At 39.9% G+C, this 24,981-nt stretch overlaps 1 protein-coding gene across 5 annotated transcripts in view; it reads left to right on the plus strand.

The window, feature by feature from the left end:
- Nucleotides 1–22,336, plus strand: part of KCNAB1 (potassium voltage-gated channel subfamily A regulatory beta subunit 1) — a 246,092-nt gene extending 223,756 nt beyond the window's left edge. For all 5 annotated transcript variants that reach the window (XM_065410541.1, XM_065410545.1, XM_065410542.1 and 2 more), the window contains 6 exons: nt 6,934–7,019; nt 10,023–10,143; nt 11,034–11,128; nt 19,592–19,712; nt 21,544–21,632; nt 22,247–22,336. In XM_065410541.1, coding sequence (XP_065266613.1) covers nt 6,934–7,019; nt 10,023–10,143; nt 11,034–11,128; nt 19,592–19,712; nt 21,544–21,632; nt 22,247–22,336 — 602 coding nt within the window. The remainder of the gene's footprint in view (nt 1–6,933; nt 7,020–10,022; nt 10,144–11,033; nt 11,129–19,591; nt 19,713–21,543; nt 21,633–22,246) is intronic.
- Nucleotides 22,337–24,981: the final 2,645 nt, after the last annotated feature.

Here is a 24,981-nt window from a genome sequence, read left to right on the forward strand (position 1 = left end):
GCTTTGTGTTCTAGTTTTTCAAGGCTAGGGGGAATAAAAATCATCATTCACCAAAGAGGGTAGAAGACAAAGGTTAGAAAATGTTATATTCAAACTTCCAAGAAGATATTACTGCAATAAAGAATAAACAAAGCCACCATTAAAAAGTAGGCACTCTTTGAATGACTATTTATCATGTAACCCACTGTTTGAACATACTCAGAATTTTTTCACCATTCACTGCCACGTTAGTTACCTGTTCATCATGCTCTTTATTGGATCAGAGTATGCTCACAAATTTAATTAGGCCTTTAAAGTGGGTGAAATACAGTGTGGCTGTGTTCAAATGAAAAAAAATGACTGCAGGATCTTCTGCATCCTTCCCTTCTAAGGGGGAAAAAAAGAGTCTAATCAAAATAAAATGTAACAAGCTACCAATGAAAAAATAAGCTGTATATAAAATATACAGAAACAGAGGCATGGCAAGAGGGATAATTTCTAGTTTGGTGAGATTTTTTCTAGGAGTATAGATGGAGACTTTATGTTTATCTGCTTCTCACTACCTGCAGAAGAAATCTCATAAAAACTCCAAGATTTTCAGAGTAATCTATCCTCTGCCAGGCTTCTTTGCTTGATCCCTTTACAAAGAGGATGAGAATGCTTGTGATATAAAAGGATATATGTCTTCAGGAACTGATACTCTAGACAGTTATATATGCAGCTACAAATGTAGTGCATAATTTAATAAGATGCCACACACCAGGCTTTCTCAATCCATCTAAATGATCAATAGCTATGATTCCATAATAACTTGACTGCAATTTAATAGGTCAAAAATCCATCAGATAGATTTAAACTCCAATCAGTTTCTTGCAACTTTGTTCCTTGAAAAAGACAGCTCCTGCTGGTTGCAAGACACCCTGTGCTTTACTGATAATATGCTACTAAATATTAGGGACAGTTTCTTATGCTTCTCAGACCTCATCTGGCTTATTTTTGTCAGGTATCTTTTAAAGGATATGCTATCAGAGTGGGTAAAAAAATCAATCATTAGGATAAATTTTTTCTACATAATGGGTTTATTTCTTTTTTAATACTGAGATGATGTTGGCTGAATTGAGTTTCTGGAAAGAGGTTTAATGCAGCATTAAGTTTATAGATAAGCAAGGAAAGGGGTTAATTACTGGGTCTTGTGCTACAGAGGATTAAGATCTAATAGGAAGATTAAAGTTGTCAGACATCCTGCAGGATACTGTGCAGTGTGAGTCTCTTGATATTTGGAGTGTTTTTAAAGCCCCCGCTCCTGGAGTCATGTGAATGCATAAACATCTCAGTTCAAACTAAGGCCTAAGTGAGAACAAAGTGGTGTTAGGCTATGTGAGGGTCCTCTGTGCAGTGGTGAATTTCACCCTCAGGGAGCAGTCATGGTACCTGTTGGCTGTGTGTCCAACTGCTCATTTTTGCACACACACACAGTTCTGAATATATGGGCCCAAGGACTAAATTTGCCTTTGTTTGTTGCTAAATTAACAATAGTGATTCTGAATGAATGACATATTCCATCCAGAAAGGCCGCTGTGCCAAAGCTCAGCAATAGACATAGCATTATTAAAGGTGGCCAGGATAGTGATTTTACCATGATGATTAATCATGAAAATAACCAACCTCTTGTGGGCCTGCACTGGGACAGAGCAAGAATGGAGACAGGACAAATTTGGTTTCCCATGAGCCTGAGTCAGCTGGCATGGGTGTTTAATTGCATTGTAGCCATACCCCATGACACTGGGAAACCCAGTTATCAATACATGTGGTGTGCACTGATTCAGTGTCCGGGGGCTTTTCTATGCAACCAGGAAGGCCAGAAATTTAACTTTTTTTCTTTTAGTGAAAGCTGTGATTCCCACACCATCGCTTGACTCCAGGAGCTGATGCTTTAAAAAAGCCAAAACACTGAATGGTCAGTAGAAGGCCTAAACACTACTTAAGTCCTACTTAATTCTTTAAGTGATCCACAGGTCTTGTGCTGGCCTTCTGCACTGGGGTGAATTTCACCCTGATTGAATATATTGCCCCACCCCATGTGATGTAGCAGATGTCACAGTAGAGGAGCTTCGAAGTGCAGCCTGCAAGCTCAAGAACAGCCATGCTATCAATATTTGTGGTACAGCTGCCAAGCTGATCAAGCACGACAAGGTTTCTGTCTTGGGGTGGCTGATCCATGTTATCAACAAAGTATGGATTCATGAGAAACTACCCAATACTGGCACCGTGGAATTATTCTCTCATTTTGAAAAGGGAAAGGTAATGCTCTGGTGTGCTCTAATCACTGTGGCATCACGTTGCTTTCCATTCCAAGCAAACTGTTCATGCTGGTTCTTCTTGAGCGTGTTAAGACCACCATAAGGAATCTATGCCATCTACATAAAGCTGGGTTTATGCCCAGCCAATCAACCATGTAGCAGATTTTTACCATTAGACAAATTATTGAAAAAGTCCAAGAGTTTTGGTGCAGGAAGGATGAGGTTATATAGCCTTTATTGATTTAAAATCTGCCTTTGACTTTGTTGATCGTCATTCACTTTGTCTTTGCCTGTAAGCTGTTGTGCCTGGCGAGCTCCTCAACCTTCTCATAGAAATGCACCACCAAAATAAGAGCTGTATCCACTGACGTATTAGGGTGTTCAATTAGTTTGAGTACAACAGCGGTGTCTGTCAAGGGTGCATGGCTACCCCTGATCTGTTCAACACTGTTATGGACCAAATGATGGAAGCCCATGACTAGCTGCATACTGGAGGTGGTACTGCATGATCTTTACATAACAGACCTGGAATATGCAGATGACATGGCTATATTCACATCCTCAGGAATTAATCTCATTAATGCTCTGAATATATTGACAGATGAAGCAAATAAGCTTGGTCTTCAAGTCAACTGGAAGAAGACCAAACTGGTGAAAGTGGCTGATGGACCTCTACTCCTACCCATCGTAATTGATGGACAAAAAGTTGAATTTGCTGACTCACTTGAGTATCTTGGCTCTGTTGTCGCCAAGAGGGAGGTTGCCTTTCAGACATGAAACATTGATTCCACCAGCTATGGGTGTTATGCCTACTCTTTGGAAGCCTCTGTGGCATCAAAACCACAAATCAACTTTGACTAAAATGCATATCTGTGAGGCAGCAGTTGCTTCTGTCCTTCTGTATGGCTCTAAAACCTGGGCGACCACAGAGATACAAGTATGCCAGCAGGATGCTTTCAGCATGAAACAACAATGACATATTAAAGGCATATGATGGTTTCATCATGTTATGAATGAGGATCAGGTGTCAGATCAGCCAGCCTCCAATGTCTTCTCAAGTGATTCAACACCGGCTCAGGTGGCTTGGCCATGTGCTCTATATGCCAGAGGCCATACCAGCTTTATGTGTTTGAGCCAACAAAAGTTGGATGGAGAAGACCTCATTGATGGCCTCACACACCCTTGAGGGATGTTGTGGCTTCCTATGACATCCACCTCAACCTTAATATAGATCAGGCCACAACATTGGCCGGAGACCGAGATCTCAGGAAACGGATGAATTGGATGGATGGATCCATTCATGATCTGACGTGCACTTTATGCTCCACGAGAAGGAGAATTTTTGAATGAATATATTGCAGTCAGTGAGCTGGAGGCATCTGATGTGATTCTCTTAATTGTATTTCCTGATGTGGTGAGTCAAGGGCACCTGATATGGTTCTCCATGCTGGATTTCCCAATGCAGGGGCAGACTAGGAGACATCCAATTCAGTGAATCTGAATAACCTATTTTTACCAACCCTAGGATCTCATGGAATTCAATGGAAAAACATGGTGCTCAATGCACTTTTTGAGAATCCAGAGCATTAAGACAGAAAAAAATTACCATATTTCCCATATCACTTTCCACTTTTTAAGTAAAGTATTGGAGGGAAGACACTGGTTTTCAAGTTACAAAGTTGTTGTCAAAGATAGATATGTGGGATGAACCATATTCAAGTGTCCGCTACTAATTCACACTGCTAATTGTTGTGAATCTTCATGTTCAATACAAAGTATATTCATGAAAGAGGATATTTTGTGTTTTTATTTCCAGAAGTAACAATAGCTTTTTAAAAATTGGAGTTATAAAATTAAAGCACCAGAGAAAGATTCTTGGGTACAAGTATTCTGGAACATTTAGAACTCTAGTGCAATCATCCTTTATTCTCTCAGCCTATCAATTTCAGTTTATTCCCCCTAGCACAATAAAAAAGAAAAAAGGTTTGGAATTCTGTTAATCTTTTGGCTCCCCAATCCTATGGAAATTAATTATACAGTATGATTACATAGGTAGTTATAAACTGTAGGGACCAGAGTCTCAGCTAGTGTAAATTGGCATAGCTACATTAAATCACTGGAGCTACACAGATGATTTACACCAGCAAGGATCTCGCTCTAGGCCTCTAGAAATGTTAATGTTGCACACACCAGCTTTCTCCATCTTTCTCCATTTCTTTCCCTTTATTAGAATGAAAATCAGCAGCCACTTTCATTTTAAGGTCAATGCAACTTAACAACTGCAAACTAAACCAGGTTGTGGTATATGCACACATAACTCTATATATCATGGAAAAAACATCGAGTCCCCTAACTTACCAAACACAAAAATTGGAACCACAAGATTCATGCTAAACATGAACACTTGCTGAGTTTTGCTTATTTGCACCCCATTACATAACTGTCTTCCTGCTTCCTGTCCAGATTATTGGGACAGGGAATTTGTTCATTTCTAATGTACCTGACATGCTTTGGGCATCCTAAAATTAATAGGCCAAGATTTTAGAAAACCAGTTGTGTCTCAGAGTATGTCCACACTGCAAAACAGTTGTGTTCTTAACTCAGATTAGCTAACCTGTGGTAGGTAACTGAGGTTAAAATAGCAGTGAAGACATGACACCTCTGCTTTTAACTCGGGTTAGCAGCTCGAGTTCAAGCCTATAGGGCATCCTGAAGTTGAAATCAAGCTGCTAACCTAAGTTAAAAGCCACGTTGCCATGTCTTCACTGCTATTGTAACCCATGTTAGCTAATGCTGGTTAGCTACTCCGAGTTAAGAACACATCTTTGTTTGCAGTATAGACATACTCTAAGTTTAGGCATCCCTAAATAAGTGACCTTATTTTTTTTTTAAAAGTGCTGAGCACTCCACAGCTTCCATTGGTGAGACCCAGAGATTTTGCCCCTTTCTCAACCAGTGAAGTGAAATCCATTTGACAACTTGTGGACATCCACTTCTGGGTCACACCCCTGGTTGAGGCATTCTGATCTAATGGACTGAGCAAGGAACTCAGGAGTCAGGATATCCAAGTTCTGTTCCTGGGGCTATCGCAGACTCTCTTTGTGACTACGGACAAGTTAGTTAAACCTTCTGCACCTCACTTACTCCATCAGTAAATGAGAGAAAAATGCCTACCTATATTTGGAAAGGTCTTTGAAGTCTATGGAAGACAAAGTACTATATAAGTGCTAAATTACGTTATTAATGATAAAAAATCACCTCTTCCATAGTTGCACATACAACTAATAAAGATTGTAGAATTTGGGGGGAGGGGGGCAGAAGGGGGAAGAGGAAGGAGGTATAATCTAATACTTTCACTGATACACCGTGAGGTGTAAATGGATGACAAAAAAAACAGGTGTACTGATATAGCCAACAATCTGATTAGCCAGCTTTATATTTCGTCACTGGCATCTTAACAATCTTAGTAAAAAGCAAGAAGACAGAGTGTACACTTGTGTTTTGTAAAATTAAATTAAAAAAAATCTTTTGAACTTAAGTTTTTAGCAGAGGTTTTTAGTCATTACATTCCCCAAACCTCTTCTACAATGCTGCCCTCTTGTGGTCTTAAATTTTAGAAAAATAATGTCATGAATAAGCATGAGCATACTTTGTTTAATACGAAAATTTACATTCATTATTCACCAATGTAATTCTCCTAAAATTTGCGCATGTCATGCGACTTCATCCACAAACAGGAAAAAAGATGCGAAGAAGGGTGTTTGAAGATGGAATATATTATTACATAGGCTACAAAGCTATTATTTTAGGGTTGGTTTTAATTATAATTATAATTAATGGAGATATCCCATCTCCTAGAACTGGAAGGGACCTTGAAAGGTCATCAAGTCCAGCCCCCTGCCTTCACTAGCAGGCCCAAGTACTGATTTTGCCCCAGATCCCCAAGTGGCCCCCTCAAGGATTGAACTCACAACCCTGGGTTTAGCAGGCCAATGCTCAAACCACTGAGCTATCCCTCCCCAAAGTTTCATGTTGATCATTTTAGTTTCATGTTGATCATTGACCAAAACTGCTTAGCCCATTATGAACTATTAATAGCCACATATTTACTGTAAAGGTGGGTGAGCCCAGGGAAAATCCCTCCATCTGGACATCATCCAGCCTTGGGAGATTCACAACCTCAACCTGGATCTAGCTGCTAACTTAGCAGCTGCCACCTATTACTATAGTAGCCTGAACTCAGGGCCTTATTTCTTATCTCATGCATATCTTCTATAACTGGAACTCCATGTCTTTAGTGGTTACACCCAATTTACATTATTAAAAATGTATCCAAATCAAGTTCTAACACGTCAGTTCCAAACACCTAGAATTGTTGAGTTTGAAATCTGAAAACAAGCCTCGTAGTTTGGGCCTGACTAACCTGTAAAGTTGAGTGCATGTACTAAAAAAGCAAACATTAATGATGGGCAATATTAACATCCTGTTTTAGGCTGGTATTTATTTAGTGATCTCTATATAATGTACTTGCACGTGTAAACCATTGTGTGCTCGGTTATTTACAATTGTTTGTAAATATTGTAGTAATTTGGGTGGTAAATAGATGGATTCATATGAAATGTCATAGAGATTTCATCTTTTTCTTCTTATTCAGAAATTGTCCGAGCAATGACACATGTGATAAACCAGGGGATGGCAATGTACTGGGGAACCTCACGCTGGAGTGCTATGGAGATCATGGTAATGTAGCTTTTAAAGAAGTATCATCAATTTCTGTTATGTACTCTAGATCACATTCAGGGCTGCAGAATTTGCCAAAATGCAATGCAAAGGTTGAACAATAAGCACCTGTCTATGCTGGGAAAGTTTTTGAACTGGTTTTAAAATCTGTTCAGCTAAACCAATTTTAAAACCAGTTACAGTTGTTGTGTAGACCCACTTTTAGGTGGATTAAGGTGGCCTGACCTGTTTTTACTGAACTTTATTTCACAACTCCTGTTGGAGTTCTCCAGACGGGCTCAGTAGTCCTGGATGCTTCAATAAACTTCCCCAACAATAGTATCTGTGAATGTGTCCCATCTGAGTGCCAGGGGATGATGTTGCACTGAATATGATTCTAATACTGGGGAGAGTTTCTCCATGGATAACTCAGTCAGCTGGCCACACAGCCATATTGAATAGATTTGTCAGCATTACTATCAATTCCAGAAATCTCAAGACTAGAAGCAGCCACTTTTCTAGTAAAAGACACTGTAATTGTGATGAAAAAAGTTAGACCTGCAGAATATGAGTCCTGACTGTTTAAGTCCCACAGGCATTGAAGCCAGTTTTTCAATTCTGAGGAGTTCTTGCTTCATCAACCAGGGCCAAAAGACGAATGAGCCTGGCATCAGTCAGGAGATCAACAGGAGCTCAATAATGTATCAGTAAATTATAAAATCATTTGGCTCAAGTCTGAGCCTGAAGTTTACTGTGACTTTGGACTTGACTACATCAGAGATTTTTGCAGTGGTGTGGCTATCCTCAATGCACACCAGTGTACATGCACTGCACAGATACAATTCGGCCCTCAAACCAGGATAAGTCGCACTGACACAAGCCCCACTTGACACCAGAGCTGCGCATCTACACTGGGCATTTGTATGGGTACAGCTATGCTAGTGCCCAAATGTAAGTCCCGAATGTAGAGGAGCCCTTTGAAAAATAAACAGTGAAAAGAATAGATTCCACAGAGGCTTGGTTCTTTCAGACATACTCTAGGCATCCACTGTCTGTGCATTGGTGAAAGCACAACCCTGGTGACCTTGTCTAGGATAAGAAAAAGGCTTTGGGCTCTTTTAAAACATAATAGCTGTGACAATCTCCCCAGGGAGCCAAGAATGGTAAGCTGCTGTGTTACCCCTCTGCCTCAGCAAGGGAGAGCCTTGCTGGAGCTTAAACTGAATGACAATTCACTGCCACACCAGTTTGTCTGCCTCACCAGCGAACTCCACCTTACCTAAACCTTCACAGTGAACCCCCCTTCCCAAGTTCTCCAGAGCATCTCTCTGCAGTATCCAGCCCCTATCACTGGACGCTCAGTGAAATTACCAAGTCTGCTGCCTCCAAAGAAAGTGCACACACCAGCCTGTTAAGTTAGCTTTAATATACAGCACTGAGATGATTTTATGGTAAAACCAAAAAGAAGTTTATAAATAAAGAGCAGAGATTTAAACGACAGTAATTAAGGATAATAGAAACCGAAAATGGTTTAAAATAAAGCAAATATAAAAACACTTTCTAGTGTCTAACACTTAACAGGTTACAATCCTGATCTCAGGCAATTTCTCACTTACTGTCAGTTCTCAGCACCTTCAACCCACATGGATGGGGATCTACCTTTCAGAAAGTGCTGGCCTCTTTGTCCCTTAAGTGATGGCTTTTTGCTTCGCCTTATATTTCCCAAAAATCATTGTTTTGTCCCCAGAGTGAGGATGCCCCCTGGGGTTCAGACTCTAGTCATCCTGTTTGTTCTTCAGCAAGCGGGGACCTTCATCCCATTGGTGTGATCACTTAGATACAAATGTATGTCCATTATCTTTTGCTTGTAATCAAGCCATGCTGTTTCCTCCTTCCCCTGTTAGCTCAATCACTCTGTTTACCACAGATGCATATATTATCCACTGTCTTTGGCTTACGAAGCTTGGTCCTGGCGGACTGTCCAATATACATTCCTTTGTCTAGGACAAATCTGTTAATGAACTTTACTTGGATTGCTTGGTCTAAACATATTTTAGTAGCATATATCCAGCACACCTACATAACTCTTGACATGCTAACTGTACATACATCATAAAAGAATATTAATCACCAGAAAGTCACCAGTTTTCATATGATATCTTATGAGACACTCGTTGGATAAATATGACAACAGTGTGTTATGCGTAATGAGTTTGTCAGGCATGTTAACAGTTGTAGTCAGACAGAGAACCCTTTGCCAGTGGGCATTGAGAGGCTCATAGGGTCACAGTGGATAACCCATGTTAATTAACTGCTGTTTAAAAACTTCTTAGCTCCTAATGTAGACAAGTTGTAACACCTTTATAAACATGGTTTGTTGGTTGGTTGTAGTCATCCCAAGGCTGCTGGGTATTGCAGCAGTGGAAAATGTAATGCACTTCTGGGATGGAGATCCATCAGTCTGAGGAATTTTGATTTCACCTTGTACAGAAAAAGGAACAACTGTGTGTGGGCTTTCAGAGCTAAGTATCATGAAAGCAATGTGAGCGTGTATGGTCAGCATGCCACCTATATTTCACTGTAGTGACATCATACCTTATACACACTTACAGGTTAGTTCAGGTGTGAAGTGAGTAGAATCTACAATTGCTGGGTATTTTTAATAATTAATTCTTAGAATTACTATTAACCAGTAAGGGTTTGATCCAAGAACCTCTGAAGTTAATGAGTCTTTCCATTGACTATAATGGGAGTCCAAAATGCCCTGAGAATTTGTTGCTTTTTTCTTTGTTTGAATATACAGAAAACAAAACATTAAAAAGCTATTTGAAAAGAAGCTTGGGAAACGTGAATATATATATTGCATCTGATGAGAATTTGGGAATCTACTTTGCAGCAGATTCTTTATACCTAAAGAGGTCTGGGACATGCACTGATTTTATGGATGCTTAGTTGATTGATATGTTATATTACACAAAGATAGTCTCTGTTAATACTTCATTTTATTCTATTGATTTTGTACAGGAAGCCTATTCTGTAGCAAGACAGTTTAATATGATTCCACCAGTATGTGAACAGGCTGAATATCATCTTTTCCAGCGAGAGAAAGTGGAGGTTCAACTGCCAGAATTGTACCACAAAATAGGTAAAGTTTAGAGATTTGCTCTGTTCTCTCATTTCTTACTCTTGAGGAAACGATAAGCTAATGGCAAGGATACAGAATCCTTTCCTGTATGTCCCGGCTAAATAGAAGTGTGGCAGAAAACAAACATCTGCCTAGCAATCCAAAGAGAGAGACTGTCTCAGTGTAGCTCTAAAAGTAGATATCTGTTACTTTGAGATGCTAATTTCTAAAGCCCAAATGGTACCCCAGATCTATGCAGAAAGGGGAGCCACCCTACACTAATCTCATCTCTCCTGTGCTGAAGGGAATGCATCTGCCTCCACAGCACAATCTGCCTCTTCAATGGCTCCAGGCCACTCTATGGAGTCTGTGGTCAGGGATGGGGTTGAGACAAAGTGGGCTGGAAGAGGAGCAGATTGGCCTGGGTGCATTTTATCCTCCCCTCTGCTCCTGTGGAGAATGCACCAGCAGGACTATCTTTTCTGCAGCTCCACTCCCTGAGGAGCTGCCCGATGCAGTGCAGAAAAAGGGGTTGGACAGCATAACAAAGAGAGGTAGGGGGCTTCCCCGCCCATCAGTGAGATACAGGAGCCATCTAAGACAAAGGACAGGTTTGGGATACCTCAATAAACTGGGAAGAGGAGGAGCCAGCATGAGGCAAGCAGCTGCCACAAATAGGACTGTGCCAGTTGCTCTAAGAGGGCTCACACAGCCTTTTTAAAAATATGAAATAACCTTGTCCAGGTTAGTTCAGGAAGAGACCGTTGTTACCATTACACTGGCTGAACATCACTAACAACTATCATAGGAATAAGCAGTAAACTTGGTCTTTCTCTTTGCAGACAGTCACATTTATGATGTACCAATATGTCGCCAATTCATTGTAATTTCCTTATCCGATTGCTTTGTAGGGGTTGGAGCAATGACATGGTCTCCACTTGCCTGCGGGATCATCTCCGGGAAATATGGAAATGGGGTTCCTGAAAGCTCCAGGGCTTCACTGAAGGTATTTCTCCTGTGCTCAAGAGAAGTGGGTGCATTGCCTTTGTGAAGGCTTGAAATGAAAGATAAACTGATTCATTATAATAAAGCTGCCCCTATACCCAGCTCTGTTGATAGGTCAGCTCAGTTTCTCTGGCAACCATAGTCCAGCAGGAGTGAAAATCTGTGTTATAAGAAATTCTCAGTTTCACTGCCACAGTTTAATCCACCACTGTGATCCTGTTGATTAGCTTTATGTGGGTATTCTGGGCCAGATCCTTGCCGATGTGAATTGACCTAGATGTACTGAAGTCAGAGCTAGACCACTTTACACCAACTAAGGATTGATTTGGCCTTCTTTATTTTTCTTCATTCTGATAACAGGGTTTTCCAGCCTCTGAGAGCAGAGCCTTAGAAAACCATCTTGGACATAAAGATATAAAATATAGGGGAGCCCAATTCTGGCAATGCCTGTGCCTTACCCTATCACTCTCCTGTTTGAAGGAATTTGATTATGCAGGCTACGCCTACATGATCATAACAGATAATCCATGTCCAGGACTCCAAAGGAAGTAGAATAATGCTCTGCAGCTGTCTAATTGAAGCAGGAATTGTAATGGTTTGTGCTCTCAAATGTATGTTTATTCAAGACAGAGAACTTTATTTCAGAGGGTTTTATCACTAATGTTACCCAGCAGCAGGAGAGCACCAGGCCATAATTACAGGTTGGAGGACAGCAGGATTTGTCCTCAGCATGACCCACATAATTCCTCTGCACAAAGCCCAGTTACTCAGGCATTGCATGAAGACTCAGAATACACCCCTAGAAATTAGAAATGTAAAAGACCCACCAGGTTGCATAGTCCATCCCCTCTGCTAGAGGAGGAATACAGCCTGCTAGGCTGTTTGGAGTGGCTCATGACCCTTAGTGCCTATCTCAGGGCAGACTGTCAGAAAACTGGCAGAAACCCCAAACTGCTGGTGTGTTCCATAATTAGATTTCACCAAGCCAGTGACAAATGTGAATTCCTGGATCACAATACCAGTCTTACCATGGAGTCACAGACAGTCCCCTTAGACTCTCCAGTTTCTCTTGCCACCCAGACAAACTGGACTTTGTGATAAAATGGTTACTTTCACCAAAAATCACATCACATTTAGGTTGGTTCCAATCCCAAGAGACTAGTCACTTACTCCAAATCAATTGGTAACCTAGATCTTACACCAAACATGCTGCTGGTAGCCAATTCTATAATAAACTAACTAAAGGTTTATTAGCCAAGAAAAGGAAATGAGAGTTATTGAGAGGTTAAAACAGGTAAAATATATGCACGAGTCACAGTTTGTCATTCCAAATGGTGGCAGTGATGAAATAAACTGCCAGTTTCCCAAAAGTCTTTTCAGGGTACCCAGATTGTCTCTGGGGATCTCTGCTTTGCATCTGGTACACTTCCCTGTAGGAGTCCAAACAGTCCAGAGATCCAGGATCTTTCCTTGAATCCATACTTACAGCTTCTTCTCACAGAAAATAAGCTGACAGTGTCACTACCCATGTGGACTTTTCCTTTGATGACAGAGACTGAGGAATGCATTTTGAATCTTTGACCTCCGATCATCACACACAATTAGCACTTTTCTGTTAAAGTTCTTCATTTGCATTCCACAAGGCTTCTTTCTTGTTTCATGGGTTATTTAGTTTCAGGGGTATACACAATGTAAATGTTTGCTACTACATTATAACAGGATACAGATAAGTGAGAACAATGCAAGTAACATCCCTCTAGTTTTCACGATGTTTAAACACCAAATACAGTTACACATTTAACAATCACTTTGACCTATACTAATACACAAGTGAATTGGCCTGGGGCTCTGACACCTGGTCCACAGGCCACAGAGTATTTTGTATTGTCCTATCCAGTCCAATAGTTCTAAGATTTCATTGTAACCAAAAGTACTTTGCAGCTGTCTCGTTCAAAACATATTAAAAACCAAAATGGCTTGGTTTGTCTACACTGCACCACAGTGCTCACTATGGGTAGTATCTAGTTTGCGTTAACGTAGTCCTGTTTGAATGAGGACTCTGTTAACATGCACTAAGTTCCTTTTAGTTTGCGCCAGCAGCGTCCAAACAGGGCAGTTACAGTGCAACACTTGGGTGCCCTTTGCACCTGTTGTCCACATTGCAGCCCGCTGTAGACACAGCCTCAGATTCTCTCCTGCCAAGAGATCTGCTTGGTGCAGGAGTGAGAAGGGGCATCAGGAAACCAGTTATGACTCCTTGATTCTTAGGTCGATCTGTGCTGGCCTGGGCAAAGGTTAGGACAGCCTAGAAACCTTCTGAACCTATGCTAGCTAACTATAGTTCCCAAGGGAGTGTATGCCAGCTGGGGATTGCTGGAGTGCAGTGTGCTTCAGTCACAGCCCTCCCCATCCCCAGCATAACCACTATGCCAGGGTGCTAAGGAGAGGCAGGCTTAGGAGCTGGGAGGAATCAAGATAAAAATGATGGAATGCAAGGGAATCTAATCTTGCATTAATGAGAGCACTGTTGCTTGGCCACTGGGGGCAAGATTCACAAAGGGACTTAGGTGCCTATCTGTTATGTTAGGTGCCTAAGACCCAGATTTAGGTGCTACTGGTATTCACAAAATCCCCACTCAGCTGCCACCTCACCCTGTAGGCACCTAAACTCACTTAGTGACTTCATTCTTGTAGTAAAAGTTCCCTAGGCACCAACATTTCTGCCTCTGAGCATGCGCACGGCTGCCTCACTCTAGGCATCCACACACCTATCTCCCACCTAAGTCCCAGTGTGGTTCACAAACCAAGGAAGATAGGTGCTTGGTTCCTGAAATCACAGGCAGGGCTTGATCTGGTAGGCATGTTCGGAGGCTGCCTAACTCCAGAAATAGAACAGTGGGAAGGGAAGCCAGTAGCAAGACTGAGAATTACTCTATAGCCTGTGGGTAAGGCACTCAGCTGTGAGGTGGGAGACCCTGGATCCAGTCCCCCTACTGCAATGACTATTGATACACACTGATACAGCTTTAACAAGAGAGATTGAGGGAGCCCCATATCAGAATATCCCATAGTTCAGTGGTTGTTAGGGTGCTTGCCTGAGACGTGGCAGATCCCTGTTCAAATCCCTTTGCCTCATCAGGCAGAGGGGGGACTTGAGCTGGGGGTCTCCCACATCCCACGTGAGTATCCTAGCCACTGCACTAAAAGTTATGAAGGAGCTCCCCCGCCTCCTCCTCTTGCAGGAAACACCTTAGGTGCCTAACTCCAGGAGAGGGTTCACAGCTGAGAATCCCAAGCAGAGCTAGGCGCCTATCTCAGCAAAAGGGGCGGGGCTTGGCACAGAATCTGCTAGTCATCATCTCCCATTGACTAGCTTAAGTGGCTCCCTACCCAGGGTGCTGGCTTTTGTGGATTGCATTCTAAGGTGCCTCTCTCCCCATGCATTGTATAAGGAGCCTAGGCACCTTACTCAGGCTTTGTGAAGCAGTGCTGTTCCTGTGATTTTCTAGGTGCCTAAAAGTTAGGTGTTACGTCACTCAGTGACACACTTCCTAAATCCCTATGTGAATCTAGCCGTAAATCCCTTCTGCATAGTAAAAAGAGCAGGACTTAAGAAGGGAATGCATAGCTAAGTGTTTTATTAGCATGATGTGAACAGTGCTTCATCTCTATCATCTCGGACTTACACATTCTCCACTCACACCCCATTTTGAATAATGCACACTTGCACATAATGAAGTAAGTGCACAGGAAACTCCAGCCTTACTACTATTGTTCAGAGTGGAGGGCTACACCTTGTGCTTAACCTTATATCCTTGCATAACTCTTACTTGCACTGTGCTGGAGTGCAACATCTTACACGCCTGGCTGTGCACTGAACAAGGGAGCAAAGACCAAGGCATTAAGCCTCCCACCTTCCCTCTAAAGATAGTAAATATAACTGGGTCAGATATATCCATCCCTGCCCATCCTGGCTAATATCCCTGATTTATCTTCAGTTAATTCCATAGTGTTGCACCAGAGATTGATTTGGCCCACTATCACCGTTTTGCATGAGGAAGCTGAGGCAGAAAGATGGTAGTGACTTGCCCAAGCTCATACAGGGAGTCTGACATGCCAGAGATAAACCTCAGGATCCTAGATTTCTGTCCTGTGCTTTTACCTCAAGGTTTTTCTTCCTCTCTTGTCTAATGTTTTAGAGCAGGGGTCAGCAACCTTTCAGAAGTGGTGTGCCGAGTCTTCATTTATTCACTCTGATTTAAGGTTTCGCGTGCCAGTAATACATTTTAACATTTTTAGAAGGGCTCTTTCTATAAGTCTATAATATATAACTAAACTATTGTTGTATGTAAATTAAATAAGGTTTTTAAAATGTTTAAGAAGCTTCATTTAAAATTAAATTAAAATGCAGAGTCCCCCGGACCGGTGGCCAGGACCCGAGCGGTGTGAGTGCCACTGAAAATTAGCTCGCGTGCCGCTTTCAGCACATGTGGCATAAGTTGCCTACCCCTGTTTTAGAGCATCTCAGAGCCCCAGCCCAGTCATTCTTATGAAACTTCTCTATTATTTTCTTTCAGTGCCTGGAAAAAAACCCTTTTATGAAATGTATTTGAAGTTTATTGCAGCCTAGTGGCTGACAAGGCACCTTCTGTAAATAGTAAACGTTTCGAGTCACTCAGCAGCTGAAAAGCAACTACTCATAAAACAGGTTTGTTTAGCGCTATTCAGTTCTTCCAGCAGAATTTTTAAGATGACAAAAAAATAATCTTGAATTCCTAAGAGATACAGGGTACTGTATTCTCTAGAGAAGAGGTTTTCAACCTGTGGTCTGTGGACCCCTGGAGGTTTGCACACTAAGATTTCCAAAGGGGTCCGCACCTCCATTCAAAAATTTTTAGGGGTTCACAAATGAAAAAAGGTTGAAAACTATTTCAATCAGCCCTCTGTGCCAAAGGTCTTACGCTTAATTTGGCCATGTAACAGCTCTGTTCAGGATGGGGCTTTTGGCAATCTGAAGATTAAATAAATAATAGGGGTAAAGATGCTTCCCAGCAGTCCCACCAGTCTACATTACTCCAGCAAGCCATACAAAACCTTTCATTTGCATAAATACAGGTTTTGTCAGCAGCACTCACAGACGGGGCTTGGATATGGTAGGAGTATAGGGAATTTATTACATAATATGAAATGTCAGGGCATTTGCAAGGTACATCAGGAGGCTTTTATAACAAAGGGAACAGCAGTAAAGGATTCATGTTTTAAATGTGAATATATTCCCCTACCACAGAACTGTATTTAAACAGTAGTTGTTGGAAATAAATTCTAAATATATAGCAAGGATAGCAAACGGGTATTTTGTCCATCTTAAGCTACTGTTATGCTGACATAGTATCTTGAAAAGCACCTTGCACTGGTAATAAAAATGGTTCATAGTTCTGATTTATTATGCATGAGTTAAGTGGAGTGCAGCTTTTGCCTTCATTAGTTTTCTTGCAGAACATCCTAATTTTATATCTCCTTGCCCACTTTTAAATCCTCATCTCTCTATGCTCCCTATTAATTAAATTCAAAGTCCGAGGCTAGATAAGACTACGTTTAGAAGCCCATCGTTAAAGAGTAGCAAAATTCCTTAAAGAACTAAGAAGTAGTTTTTAAAATTTTAAAATGATGGAACATCACATCATACTAGACTCAGATACAATTCAGTCATTGGTTGGTGATATGTAATTCTCAAAGTGAGTTATTTAATCTATTTAAATATTGTGTTAGCCTCATTATTAGAGTTTAATACCATAGATTGTTCATAATGCAACACCTAACTTCACTACACTATACTCCTGTACGCTTTAACATTACACGCTCTGCCCTGCCCAAGCTGTAAAATGGGGAGGAAGGAATAACTTTGTGGGTGATGCTCCAAACTGGGTTCGTGGATTCCAACGGGAGCATTCTCTGGCCAGAGTGAGGGTCTCTGTAACAAGGAAATTGAGAGTGTTGGGGAAGAAAAGTGAGGTAATGGGAGGCTAGAAAGGAGTTTAGTAAGAGTTCACTGTTTGAATGTTGGTATTAGCTCACTTACCCACCCTGGACAATGAGCAATCACAACAAAGCTAGGAACATCAAATGCATTACACTTGTCTTTAATTCTTTGTCATGCTGCTGTCCTACCGTTAGCACCAATTCAAATCTCAAATTATACACAGACATTGCACAAACTTGTTTTATCTATTAAGATGCAGATATGTAACTTTCTGCACCCTGGACATGCTCTGGGGTTAAGTGCGTAAGAAAACAGCAGAGTAAGGTTTTTCCTCCTGATCTGTACCATGAAGATTAATGGTACTCTGTTACATTACAAATGGAATCAATCTGACATGCCAGAATCTACGTGCATCCAGAACTGTTCATTTTTCTGGCTTGTTTCACTGTAAAAATATTGACCTCTAGCCCCAACAAAAGGCAACACTTTCTCTGGTTATGAAGCCTACTTAGTACTTGCTGTTATCTGTGATGTACTGTCCTTACTGTGGCTGACAGTTTGAAAAATGGCAGCGCATTAAGACATCAGGGTTTTAACATCATTTTAAAAGACTCAAGATGTTTAACTAAAGAATGTCTTTTGTATCATCTCATGGGTAAAAATCAACCTTCTGCAATAAATGTAAAAGGATGAAGGATGTCTCCCTGCATTAGCTCTTCTCAACTTTTTGAGGCTGAGAAATAATAGAGCAGCACTAAGATGAGCATCTGAAAGCATTTCACACATACGCTCTTTTATAGACACTCGTGTATGGGCCAGTGGAGTCAGCAGACCTGGGTTGTGTTCCTGACTCTGCCATTGAATTGCTGTGTGATCCTGTGCCTTAGTTTCTCCATTATAAAATGAGGATAATGCTTAGTCCACCACTACAAAGCACTAAGAGACCTATGGATAGGAAGCACTATAAGAGCTCCAAGGATCTCGAAATGCTTACAAATATTAATTCATTAATGCCTTGCAACAATCCTGCAAAATTACCCGTTTTGTTATTACTAATTAATTACATACAGACAAAATGCTTGGTGCTGTACGAGACACAAAATAAGTCACTATCTTTGCCCCTGAGACCTTGGAATCTTAGTAGACAGACAACAGACTTTAGGTTTCACAGGTAAAAAAGTGAAGCACAAAAACCTGACTTGCTCAAAGCCACACAATTTATGGAGGAACTAGCAATAGGATTCAGCTCTCCTGTCACCCAGTCTTGGATTTCAACCAGTAGGTCATTCTCACTCATTTCTTATAGCCTCTATTAAATTATACTCCTTTTTAATTACAGGTTCTTTGCCTATTAAATAGATTTCAACCAATCTGCTTAAAGAATAGAATTCAGCTCTCTATTACACATATGATATGCATATAGAACAAGTTTAGAATTATCTAAATATTGTATTTGATTGTAAAGAATCTATTTCCTCCATGAAATTCACAAATCAAAGTATAAAGATATCTGTTGTAAACTGGCAGTGTTCAGATGTGGATCCAAATTAGGTTTACATTAGAGTTCAAGGTTGAGGGTGAAGGTTCAGGGTTAGACTAGTGGGAACTGAAATCTCAAATTGTTCTGATTAATTTTTATAAACATTGAATGGTGATCGTTCATAAAATCAGCTGTTCTTCCAAGATCCTAACACCTTGAGCCAACATCTAATGAGAAGGGCTGAGATTTTGCTTGCATCCTCCCCAAATAGGAAAATAGAACCATTCTGGGTTTGGATCCAACCAGGAACTAAAAGTGAATGGGGTGGTTTCACATTCCAGGGTCCATATTCCAGGTTTTAGTTTTAGCCCATCTGTCGTATAAACCAAACAAAATATCAGTGTGGAATCTACAAGATGACTTATTTTTTCCCATCATCATTTTCATGCAGCAGCAGTTTTGTATCATTCAAGCTCAGTTACTACCTCCTGAGTGGGCTAAGATTTAAAAAAACAAAAACAAAAAAACAAAGCTGCCCATAACAACTCTGAATTTTTAATTGAATTTGTAATCACTGTCTGCAGTGTGGTTGTAGAGACATGACTTAGGCTTTATCTACACTACCCACCTTTTAGAGACACAGGTGTGCCGTTAAAAGGCGCACAGTATAGCTGCTGTTTGACGGCAGGAGAGAGCTCTCCCGCCAACAAAAAACTTTCACCCCCAATGAGCGGTAGCAGCTTTGTTGGCAGGAGAGCGCTCCTGCCGACAAAGCACTGTTTGCATCAGCGCTTTTTATCGGTAAAACTTTTGTCGTGCGGCGGTGTGTGTTTTTTTAACACCCCTGAATGACAAAAGTTTTGCCAACGAAGTTTCAGTGTAGACAAACCCTAAGATCTCTGCGGAGCTCAAAAGCTTATCTCTTTCACCAACAGAAGTTGGTCCACCCACCTCATCTTGGTAATCACTGTTAGTTTTAACCTTCCAATATACTTGATTCCTAGTGCTACCAGTGGCTAAAGGAAAAAATTGTAAGTGAAGAAGGAAGAAAACAGCAAATAAAGCTGAAAGACCTTTCCCCAATTGCAGATCGTCTTGGATGCACACTACCTCAGCTAGCAGTTGGTAAGAAATACTGAAAGTATAATTTATTGCTGCTTTCTCCCCTCTTGCTTGATACTTGATTTGGTTCACATCATAGTATTGAGAAAAAAAAAACCACTCTAGAACTAGTACAGTAATTCATATATACCAAATGTTGTGCTTTGCTGATCTTTGGCAGATCATCGAAAACTGTCTTGCTCAAAGCCATGAAACCATGGGTACTCCATTAGTATTCACTCATTCCATTTACGTCTCTGAGAGAGGGATAACTTAAAAGCCTTAATAGCCAGAGAACCAGCAGTATCTCTGGGACCTGCTGCATTTCAAATGGCACATTCAAAGTGACAGCCAGCAAGGATAGCTTTCTGCTTCAGAATGAAGTGATTTAAATCAAGTCATCACTCAGAAAGACAGATTAAGTCAAGTGATCATTTAGATAATAGAAACTGTAGACCAGGATGCCAGGGATGGATGACGATTGATGATGTAAGATGCAGTGCTACTTTATAAGGAGGCATGCACTGACCGAACATGATGAGTATATGAAAAGGAAGAAATGCTTTAGAATAAAGTAAAATGCCAGTTTAAATTACTACTCTCTATTCTTGACTCATCATCCTCTGGCCAAGACAATATCCATTTTCTTATAAAACCGCAATAAAGTGAGCTAGCAATTACTATGAAATAATCATGAGTGCCTTTGTTTCTTGCAGTGTCCCAGGAATCTGGTACCTTTGAAATAGCCACAGACCACCTGCTTAACTCATGCTTTATAAATACAGCTAACAGAGAACAGAGATACCTTTTTTCAAAAGGAGAGGTCATTAATCATTTTTAAGTGTGCTGTCTTCTCTATGCTTGCCTTGAGTCATTACTGAAATGTTGCACACAGATGGCTGTCAGAGAAGTGATCCTGCAGTTTAAATAACTTAAGTAACCACTCCTGTCCCCTAGCACCAAAAAACCTGCTCCAGCATCAGTTTATTAGCAGCTTAAGTGGTCAGATGATTCTGATGGAAGATCTATTTCATAGTTTATCTTTCAGTATTATGCACAGGAACTAGATATTAAAGTCTTACCTATAATCACAGGGAATGAGTAAATGCTGACTAAATCAAGATGCTGGGCAATTACCCTTTCAGTGGTTTACCAGTATAGTATATAAATCAGTGGTACATGCTCATTGGGAACACTTTTTTTCTGGTCATCCATCTCAAAAAGGGTATAGCAGAAATAGATGGAGGTTGGATTAATACAAATAGAGGCATGGAAAGACTTTCATATGTTAAATAGTTTGGGACTGTTTAGTTGAAAGGGGAAATAACTTAGGAAGAAGATAAAGCTATACAATATAATGAATAATATAGCAAAGGTAAATTGAGCAGTCCTATTTACCCTTTCCCATAACGTGAGAACAAGGAGACATTCAATAAAACAAAGGCAGCAAATTCAAAACTGAAAAAGGGAAATATTTACACAATGCGTAGTTAGCCTGAGGAACACATTACAACAATGTATCAAGTGCTTATTAACATTTTTTAAAGGATTTGACATTTACATGGATAATGAGAACATTCAGTTATATTAGATGGGATCTTTTTAAAAAAAGAAAAAAAATAAGGATATAAACTTTCATGCTTCAGGACACAAACCAACCACTATCTGACAGGGATTAGGAAGAAACTGGCTCTATGGACAGGTTATTCTATAGTTATCTACTAAGGGGTTTCCTGCACCCTTCTCTGAAGCATTTATTGACCACTGTCCTGAGATAAATGATTCTGGACTAGACTGATCTAGATGCAGTATGACAATTCCTATGTTCCTAACAGTCATGTGATTTTATTCCCAGCATGGTGCCTGCGAAATGAAGGTGTGAGTTCTGTTCTTCTAGGATCTTCCAATCCAGAGCAACTGATAGAAAATCTTGGAGCCATTCAGGCAAGTAGTGTACGAATAAATCCTACTAGTATCAAAAGCGTTTACTTACTTTTCTTTGAAGTTGTTTCAGGGTAGCATTGTACATACCCTGAATCTAGTATGTTCAGTATCCTGAATTTAAAGGTTTACTACATTTTCAGTTCCTCTGCAGTTCTACTGACACTTTAATTAAAGAAACAAATATACTCTACTTCACTAGAGCCCACAAATATTATTTTCCAATCTCCAGTAGTCTTCTACAGGAGAATTTAAAAACCGAGGTCTGCGCTGACATTAAATATCTCATAGCATTTTTCATGAGGGGCTTGCTCGGATATCCTTGACCACAAACTTCCCTCCCGTCACTGTTCAATGATGTTTTACATGTGTATAGTTTACAAAATGCCCTGAGATCCTTAGAAGAAAATTACAGCAGACCTTCTAGTATACAGTCATTACAATTTGGGAAGGAAGGAAGGCAGGCACCATATAAATGTAAACTATTTACCATACAGAGACAGAGAGCTCTTACATTATTTTATACAATTGGTTTAATTTTGGAAAACCTGTTTAACCAAGAATAACCATTAAGCAATCCTGTTAATTTGTGGGCTTCATTTTTTCTTCATCCTTAGGTTCTTCCAAAGATGACATCACACATTGTAAGTGAAATAGATAATATTCTAGGGAATAAGCCCATCAGCAAGAAGGACTACCGATCATAATGCAATGCATGGTTACACAGGACTGCATGGTTAAAATAGTGCTCTGTATATAGTACAGTACTGAATTAATATCCAGTCATTAGAATCATGCAGCAGCTTGCTGCTTAGTCTCTATTGTTACTGGATTTTTTAAGGTGTGTGCTGTTGCTACCAATCTGCAGTAAAATTCAAAAGCACAGTTGATCTCTCATACAACTGAGAATATTCTTTGTATTTTCTTATCTCTGACTAAAGTCATTGACTCTTACTTTTCTCTTAGCACCTCATGCTTATGCAGTAAAATACACATATCAAGCAAAAAACAAAATACAAAAACTATTTATATCCTTTAGGTACTTGGTAATTAAAGAAGGATGTACAGATATATTTTTTCAATGAAAAAAACAAAACTTACGGTTTTAGTAAAGACGCATTCTAAGAAATTTCAACTATAAAAATTCTTCAGCTAGATCATAGAATGAGTGAGTTCAAAATTTTCAAATGCAATTTTTATATAGGCTTTAGGCTGTAGCTGAAAAAGGACCTTACAGTAAAAAGTCAGAAAATTAATTACTACATGGTTCAGCTTCTAAATAGTCCAGTTAAGAATTTTGCATATTGAGTGTGCTCAGCTGTTCATTATATAATTCACAGTTGCTGTAAAATATCAGAAAACCAGATATTTGTTTTGGTGAAAAGGTTACATTTGCTCTGACTGTATCCTGGAAATCAGCCATAAGTAGTATTTTTGACAAGGTATTTTTAAACAATGAGTTTTGTGAAAGTGTTTCATCCTTACACAGGAAACACTGGTACATTTATCAGTTAATCTGCCCATTTTAAGAACAGCTTCATAAATATAGTAACCTCACTTTGCTTTGTAAAATGCATTTACTATAACTTCAGTAAGTGTATTTCACACATGTATTGCACACATATACACATCCTAAAGAGTACAGTAATGTACAGTACATATAGGGCCCTTGTATACCATGTTTCCTAACTTCATAACATAGGAGTGTTGCACACATTTTCCAGATGACACATGAACAGAACATAGATACTGATATTTTTAAAGTTAAAATGTTTTTCTTCTATTTCATCCAATGATCTATGGTATGTGTAAATGAACTTAGCTTCTGTATATTAGAACTACAATCTAACTTCTGCTTGTACACAATAAAAGCATTTTGTGCATCTAACCTTATAACTAGAACATTTATTACAATCAGTGATTTTGTTTTTAGGACAAGAAAATACATACATTATGCTCGGCAGCAAGGTGAAAACAATTTTGCAAGATCCATAAAAATATTAAATTGAGATTTTTCCATTGAAATGAATGAGATATAAATGATCTCTTTGGCCCACCAAGATCTTACTACTTTTTCAGTGATCAGCCGCCCAAAAGAGGGCACATGGGGAAGAAAAAAGCCATTATTTATTGTTAGATGATGAGGGGGACATCCCGTACAGTACGTTTCACCCACAGCTGTTTACTGATCAGTGCCACATACTTAAAATGTTTGATGCATATTTTGTTGATAAAAGATATTTAAATAAGAAGCCAAGAAACTGCACTGATTTAACTCTTGTGTGAAGTGGAAGGGCTTCAAGAGTTAGTATACCTTACAAAGGTGAAAAAGTGAAATGCACTCTTTTGCAGGGTACCGACTGAACTATTCCCTTATTTATGTACCAATCCCTTTTCTCTTTTAGGACACATTCCTTAGGTTTTCCCCTCAGTCATACAGGAATCCTGCACTCTCTGTGTGTAAGCCAAAATTAAAAATTCTTGCCTGTTATACAGATTAATGTAATAAATGCTCATTAAAAAGGGAGATGGCACTGTCCTTTATTCAGAGAGAAAACTAATACAAAGAGTCAAGTGGTCTAATAATTTGGCAGATAGCAATGGGATGCCAAGCAACGAACAACTTTTAGGCTAACCTTCATTCTACTTATGGAATTGGGAGCATCTCTAAACCAGCTGTCGGGGGCCGGCGCAGGTTACAGTATCACACAATCTTTGTCACTTTAGACACTCCTACCATCTCTGTGATTTATAGACACTGACCTCCTCTAAAGGGAAAAGGAGAGCGAGGGAAACACGTGGTTATGCAAGCATGACAGGATTTGGAGAAAATGATGGGGATTTAAATTAAGAGTCCAGAAATGATTTGGGTTTCAAATATTTGTTAAGCTGCTTATCCTATAACATCCTATAATTCTCAGGAGAAACTCTGACCTTACAAAGATGGTCTCCAGGCCTTAGAAACATAACCATTCCAAAAAAACTAAGCTAAAGAGAAAAAGTTAGTAAAATATTCAATGAGCTGACAGTAACAGCATTTCATTGTTGGTAACCTGTCACTTAGAGAAAAATATCAGCAACTTCCTAAAAGGCTGAAAATCTAGGTCCCTCTTCTGCAAATACATGTTCTTAACTATGCATGTGAGTACTGTAGTCCCATTTTAAGAGTCAATGGTACTACTTGTGTGTTGGATGGATTAGGGCCCAAAATGTATTCTGCCTTGTTCTTCCTTTTTGGTTTCTATCCTCCCCACAACTCTACCTCAGTGCAGAAGTGGGGGTTTGTTGTTGTTGTTAAAGTATAATGAATCCCATTGTGCTAGGCCCTGTACAAACAGAGTAAGAGGCAGTC

This window comes from Emys orbicularis, chromosome 9, assembly GCF_028017835.1.
Source record: "Emys orbicularis isolate rEmyOrb1 chromosome 9, rEmyOrb1.hap1, whole genome shotgun sequence".
NCBI classification, from domain to species: domain Eukaryota; kingdom Metazoa; phylum Chordata; order Testudines; family Emydidae; genus Emys; species Emys orbicularis.